This window comes from Heterocephalus glaber, unplaced genomic scaffold (assembly GCF_053883595.1).
Source record: "Heterocephalus glaber isolate CG9 unplaced genomic scaffold, H.glaber_assembly_v1.0 deba00000592, whole genome shotgun sequence".
Classification (NCBI taxonomy): Eukaryota; Metazoa; Chordata; class Mammalia; order Rodentia; family Bathyergidae; genus Heterocephalus; species Heterocephalus glaber.
In genome coordinates, this window is record NW_028258150.1 from 217,442 (window position 1) to 224,779 (window position 7,338).

The window sequence follows — 7,338 nt, forward strand, 5'->3', positions numbered from 1 at the left end:
CTAGCACAAACAATCAACAAGTGGGATCTCTTCTTATGAAAAAGCTTCTGCACAGCAAGAGAAACCACCAGCAGTGTGAAGAGACAACCCACAGTGTGGGAAAAAAATTTCACCAGCGGTCCCTCAGACAAAGGTCTACTATCTTGAATCTATAAAGAACTTAAAAAGATCAGACCTCCCAAATTTAAAGACCCAATCCAAAAAGGGGCATCAGAAATGAACAGACATTTCTCAGACAAAGAAGTAGAAATGGCAAATAAATACATGAAAAAATGTTCAACATCACTGGTCATTCGAGAGATGCAAATGAAAACAATGCAGAGATTCCACCTCACTCCAGAAAGAATGGCTGCTATCAAGAAATCAACCAATAACAAATGCTGGTGGGGCTGTGGGGAAAGAGGAACCCTGCTCCACTGCTGGTGGGAGTGTCGACTGGTGCAACCCTTTTGGAAATCAGTATGTAGATACCTCAAAGAACTAGGACTGGAAGTCCCATTTGACTCCGCTATTCCACTGCTGGGGATCTTCCTCAAAGAATTAAAAGAATCATACCACAGTGATATATGTGCACCCATGTCCATAGCAGCACAGTTTGTAATAGCTAAAACTCGGCAACAGCCCAAATGCCCATCAACTGGAGACTGGATGAACAAAATGTGGTTTTTTTATAAAATGGAGTACTATTCAGCCATCAAAAATGAGAAATTAGAGACATTTATAGCTAAATGGATGCACATTGAGGTGATACTCTTAAGTGCAATAAATAGGACACACATGTGTAAATACCAAATAGTTTCTCTGGTGTGAGAAACTGAAAGTGTAAATAAGGACTAAAAGGTATAATAGATAATGTGAAATAGGAAGAAAGGGGGCAAATGGGAAGAGGAAGTGGGAGAGGTAGGGGAAAGGAAAGAAGGGAATAGAATTAATATGAGAAAATGAGAAAAGGAAACAAAGTCTTTGTAAATAGGGAGGGGTGGAGGGGTTGAAGGGAGGGCAGGAGAAGGGGGAAAAAATAAGAACCGAGAGACTATGTAAAGGTGCAAATTTCCAATGATGAATGTCATATTGTACACCTAAAATGTACCACAAAAGGATATACAAAAAAATTACACTTCTGAATTTGATAGTATTCTTCCAATCTTCTGAAAAATAACTTTCACATCCACAAATACACATTCACGCATACACACCTAGAGATAAAATTATATTGATGTTTAGTGATTTCTTTTTCCATTAATGTCATGACACTAGATGCATCATTCTTCAACTTACCTTCTTTCTTTTTTTTGGTACTGGGGTTCAAACTGGGGGCCTTGCAGTTGTGAGGCAGGCGGCAAAACTTCTGAGCTAAATCCCTGGCCCGTTACCTTTTCATTTAACATTAAGTTTTCCAGAGTTCTCTTTACTGATATATAAAAATGTAAATTATTTTTAACTACTGTATATCATATTTTATTGAAAAAGTTTCTCTTTGATTGTTTTGTTTTATGACACAAATTCTACTCTGAGTACGTAGTAAATGTGCACATCATTCAGAGTTTCTCTGAGTATAGGTCTATACATGCATCAAGTGTTTGGGGCTTTTATTTGGGAGGAGCTTTTATTTTTAATCAACACCCTCAAGTAACTTTCTGAGGTGACTAAGTTATCAGCAGTGGACAAAAGAGCCTGCTGCTTCTTATTTTTTAGCAACATTGATATCATCAAGTGTTTTAATCTTAGCCAAGCCAATAAAGAAAAATGGAATTGCACTGTAGCTATAATTTGGCATTTTCTTGGTTAGTCCTGAAGTTGGATATGTTTTTAAATGTTCCTATAATTTGTAAAATGTCTTGTTTACACATTTACCTCTTCATCTCTTGGTTAACTTTTTGTTATTTGTAGAGGTGCTCTCTGCTTTCTGCATTCTGCTTTTTGGTTGTAAGGGAGATGCAAATATTCTCTGCGAGACAGGGTCTGGTGATTGGACTTTGGTTATAGTGTCTTCTTAGCCTTCAGAAGCAACTTATTTATTAAATAGCCACATTTGTTGGTTCATTTAAATGACTTAATTTCAGAAAGTTTCTGTAGCCCGAATCATAAATGTTTTATCAAGTAGAGTCTTCTGATTCTTTTTTTTATAAGGCGTGTGTGAATTTAAGGTTTCTTGCATCTGGAATTTATTTTCATAATTGTATAAAGCAGAAAGCTAGCCAGGCATAGCAGCTTGTGGCTGTAATCCCAGTGCGCTGGGAGACTGAGGCCACAGAATCATAAGTTTGAGCCCAGTCTGGGCAATTCAATTATTTAGCAAAACCCTGCCTCAAAAACACAAAATGAGACAGGGCTGGGGATCAGCATGTAAACCCTGTGTTCAATCCGCTCTATTACAGAAAAAATAAAAAGCAGCAGCTGTTTTATTTTACAACTCTCAAATGACTCCACACATTCCTCTCATGCCACCGGGTATGCAGTTCAAGGTCTCAATTATAACCAGCCGGTATTAAAATACGACCAAGTAAAAGATGCCCATATTTATTTTGTCCCAAATCTCTGCTGCTGTTGTCTGTAGTGGATATAGAAGCCTAAGGATAAAGCAAGAACTTGATAATCTTCCAAACGTATTGGTTCCTGGGAACTAATTCCTCTTATAGTACAAAAAACTCTTTCATATTAACTTCCAGATTATTTCCTAGTGTCAAAGTGGACGTGGGCCTGGGGGATGACTTGGTGGCTAAGAGTGTGTCCAGCATATACACAGTCCTGGAGTCAATTCCCAACACACACACACACACACACACACACACACACACAGTGACTACATCGCAACATGGTAAATTACAGTTTATTGTCAAGCAGATTGTACTATAAAGGATGGAACACACATCTTAAAGATTGACGGATTGGGAGGGAGATAGTCAGAGATTGTAAAACCAGGAAAGGGGTGGGATAAACAGACATGCATATCGAATTTGAAACAGAAAGAGTTATGAAAAAAACCCACTGTTCTCTAAAGGCACAATATTCAAACCTATGACAGGTAGAAAAGCAAAGGAAAGAAACCTCTGTGGACATTTAGAAAAAGGCTGGTAGACAGTGATATCAAATCAACATCTTGTCGCTTTACTCTATGCCACAGACTGCTTTAAAATTATACATAGATGATCTCATTTCATTCTCACAATAACAATTTGAAACACAGATTATCTTTACCTTTTGCCCCTAGCTTTATTGGGGTGCATAGTTAATGCCCTGAAAAGCAGGAATCCTGCAATTTGACACAATGTAGATGGAATCGGAGGACATCGTGCTCAGAAAAATAAGCCAGACAAAAATACACAAATGCTGCATTATCTCACTCCTATGTGGATCTAAACCATCTATCCTTTACAGACAAGCACCAAAAGTTCACAGATTATGGGGTCGCTTACTCCAGGTCATTGGCAGGCTCAGAAGATGAGATTCAGACTCAAGTGCACCTGTCCCCAGGCCAAGCTGCTCCCTCGTCTGCCGCAGCAGCTGCCCTGCTGAGGTCACAGAGCACAAGGAGTAGAAGCCCGGCCAGGAGCACAGTGGCCTGTGATGTGGGCTGTGAGTGAAGGGACTGAGTCAGGCTCACCTCGGGCTTCCACAGCACAGTTCATGACCACACAGACTCGCGGGGTTGGCGCGGCTTTCTAATTACAGATCTGGATGATGGATCAATAATAACTGACTGTGAGCTTGAAAATGATTATAACTTGAATAATCAGTTAAACACATCAGACAACATAGTTCCTTCATATCTAAAATAGGAAGAATAATAATTGAAACCATGTACATATTCTAAACACTTATTTTATACTAAAATTATGCAATGCAAGTAAAAAATCCAAGTAAACCACAGAAGTCTATGAGATGAAAAGATGACATATGCTAATATAATACCAGCTTTGGTTGTTTCATTTACAGAAATAAAGTCATCTATTTCCCTGCTTTGCCACTCATTGTCCACCTGCGCTTTCTTATCATGTGGAGAACTTTCTCATGGCGTTTTTCACCTCTTCATTTCTCAGGGTATAAATGAGTGGGTTCAGCATAGGTGTCAGAATGCCATAAAATACTGCCATGTTCTTGTCTATGGCTAAAGTAGATGATGGACGCACGTAAATAAATATACAGGGCACAAAGAACAAGGCCACCACTGTGAAGTGGGCCCCGCAGGTGGAGAGGGCTTTGCGTTTCCCCTCTGCACTGTGGGACCTCAAGGACCGCAGGATGACAACGTAGGAGGCAGCCAGCAGCAGGAAGTTCAGCAGGCAGATCACATCGCTGTTGGCCACCACCAACAGGCCCGTGACGTGGGTGTCAGTGCAGGCCAGCTCCAGCAGAGGGTACAAGTCACAGACAAAGTGGTCGATCACATTGGGCCCACAGAAGGACAAGCAAAGGACCAGGAGGAGCTGAACCAACGAGTGCAAGAAGCCCCCCAGCCAAGCCAGTGCCACCAGCACGGCACAGAGGGTCCTGGTCATGATGGTCGTGTAGTGCAGGGGCCTGCAGATAGCCACATAGCGGTCATAGGCCATCACCGTGAGCAGAATGATCTCAACACCTCCCAGCAAGTGGGCTCCAAAGAGCTGAGCCATGCAGCCCTCGTAGGAGATGGCTGTGCCCTCATACAAGGAGTCAGCAATGAGCTTCGGGGCCAGAGAGGAAGAATAGCAGGTGTCAATAACGGATAGATTGGCCAGGAAGAAGTACATAGGGGAAGCCAGCAAGGAGCTGAAGACGACAGTGACCACGATAAGCATGTTGCCACACACTGTGATCACGTAGATAACCAGAAAGACCACGAAGAGAACTCTTTGTACCTCTGGCTTCTGTGATAGTCCCAGCATGAAAAACTCTGTCAGATTGTGTTGTATTGCCATAGATGCCAAGGACGCAGAGGATGCAGTTACAGCATTGCCTACGGACTCAAAGGAAGCACACAAGAATCAATTCCAGGGTGAGGCTATTACAACTGCCTTTGGCACATCCACTTCCCTTTGTCCTTCTTAGGACCCCCCTGTGCTCCAAAATCTTACACCAATTTATCCCCTTAATCATAAGACGTAACCATGTATCTGTTAACTTTAGCATCGCCAGGAACAGATATTTGACTGATTAGCTGAAAGTAGTAATTATCTCAATCTGCAATTTTTTTACAGCTGAGGTTGAACATTTGACAGACACTGGTTTTCTAACTTAAACTGCGTCCGTCTCTGACCATTTTTAGAATACATAGAATGACACTGTAGAAAACTAAATATTTAAGCTCTCCCAAAATGTGTGCCTATCTGACCCATACCTTTCAAAGGAAAGCTTCCCTCCTGGACTCCACAACAAGGTTTGCCCTACAGTGAGTCGGTTTTTCCAATGGTAACATCAAGCGATGTAAGGCAAACTGGATCCAGATTAAGGAATCTCACTTAGCCCAGCTGGAGACATCCTTCTCTCCTGGTAAGCCACTCCTGCCCCACACAGCCTCAAGTTTATGAAGCCAACCTAAATCACTTCCCTCCTTTCTGACTCATTTTGTGTTCTTCCAGGTTTTGCCTTGGTGAAATCCACCTAGTTAAGGGCAGCTAGTCCTTCCTGTCTACAAGAAGATTCAAGGTTAAAAAAAAAAAAAACCTGCTGAAGCTCCATGAGCATTATTCTGTGACATGATTACCTGCTGCATAAGGAAAGCTGCAAGAACGGAGAAAGCAGACACTCCATATAAACCTGCTGGAAACTGTAATCTCACATGGCAGAAAATGCCTACTCATTCATTATTCTTGTCTTTTTACATTTTTATTGGTATATGTTTGTGAAACATAAATACATTCATCTTGGGGAAATGATACGTATCATATCTTGATCCTTTATTCTTCTAATGATATTAAGGAAATGCCTGTACTTGTCTTAGTTCTGGTTTTAAAAAAAACTATTAACTCTGCCCATCCCCTGTGCTTTAACTAGAAACATAGGCCTTTTGGTAAAGTAGCCAGGACTTCTGATTTTCTGAAGATCTAATGATCAACATAGCAAGTAAAAGAAACCATAAAGTGTCATAAAAAGAAAGAGACACACAAACATAAAAATCGATGGAGAAAAGATTTCTGTGCCTTTTTCTCTCCGTGCCAACATAGTTTCTGCAAGCGACAACTCTGGAGGGGACAATTTTGGAGAACTTTTGGCCAAGAGCACAGACAGCCACAACAAAGCAATCACCTGCTAAGTCTTCACCAAACACTGCCCAAACTGTATCTGCTCCTTTCCTCTTCACTCCATTCCTATGAGGTTCTTTGATTCTCACTTTGCAGAGGAAGAAAATGAGATGCACATTGAATGATTTTGAGTGGGGGGGTCTCGAGTATTTTCCTTCCCCTCCCCCAACCCCTACCATTTCGGGGATGCATCACTGGGAAGGGAGTGGCGGTGCCAGGGGAGGCACCAGGCTTTCTTGCCATGGGTCTGCCAACTTCTCTGAACCATGCTGTGGTGTTGCCATCTGGGAGTGAATCCTTCCTGCACCATGCATTGGTCTTGTTGCCGTGCAAAACGTCTCAAAGCCTCCATGTGCTTATTTATAAAATGAAGGTAAGGGTACTTACAATTATTATGTGTCCATTTTAACAACTGCTCTAAATGTTTAAAATAAATACATTCTATAACCTGAGGTCACAGAGGATGTGAAAATAGCACATGTCACATGGTGGTCAGAGCCTGGATGTGGTCAACCCTCAGTGAGTGGTATCTCTTTCCAGTACCATTAGCACAGTGGGCAGCAACCCCTTGTGTGGCATAAGAGGCCAGGAAGTGTGTGCAGGTATTATTATGGATATAGTTTAAAAATGATCATGAAAAAGTCCCTAATACTGATTTTCATACAGAAAATAAGAGTGTAGAGAAAATAAAGTCACTATGAATACTATCCAGTATAACCAAATAATTAAATCCTATGCCCCAAAGTAAAAATGATAAGCTAATTTATCTCTGGGATTCAAATTTTTTGGAGCACAAAAAATAAATGCATTAGAAATTAATAAAGTGCCAGGCCTGCTGGTCTACCCTTGTAATTTCAGTACTCTGGGAAGCTGAGACAGGAGGATATCAAGTTCAAACCCAACCTGAGCAACTTAATGAGACCCTTTCTCAAAAGTAAAAAAGGACTAGGGATGTAGCCCAGTGAAAAGGCCTTCGATTCCAACCCCAGAACTGAAAACAACAAACTAGTAAACAAAGGAAGTTTCCCGTTTGCTTTATCCAAGAGAAACAAAATTATCTGTACAACATGTGGGAATTTTAGTAAAATTATTCTACTCTATTTTTATTTGGGGTTTT

At 41.0% G+C, this 7,338-nt stretch overlaps 1 protein-coding gene across 1 annotated transcript; it reads right to left on the reverse strand.

Annotated features, from left to right (window-relative positions):
- Positions 1-3,992: 3,992 nt before the first annotated feature.
- On the reverse strand, positions 3,993-5,055 carry LOC147829584 (olfactory receptor 4C3-like). Its single transcript, XM_087204853.1, has one exon. The coding sequence runs from the start codon at positions 4,896-4,898 to the stop codon at positions 3,993-3,995; it is 906 nt and encodes a 301-aa protein (XP_087060979.1). The 5' UTR covers positions 4,899-5,055.
- Between the last annotated feature and the right edge of the window lie 2,283 nt (positions 5,056-7,338).

What these genes read in the sequence shown, in the direction of transcription:
- LOC147829584 (XM_087204853.1), bottom strand. Translation starts at nt 4,898, where the DNA reads ATGGCAATACAACACAATCTGACAGAGTTTTTCATGCTGGGACTATCA.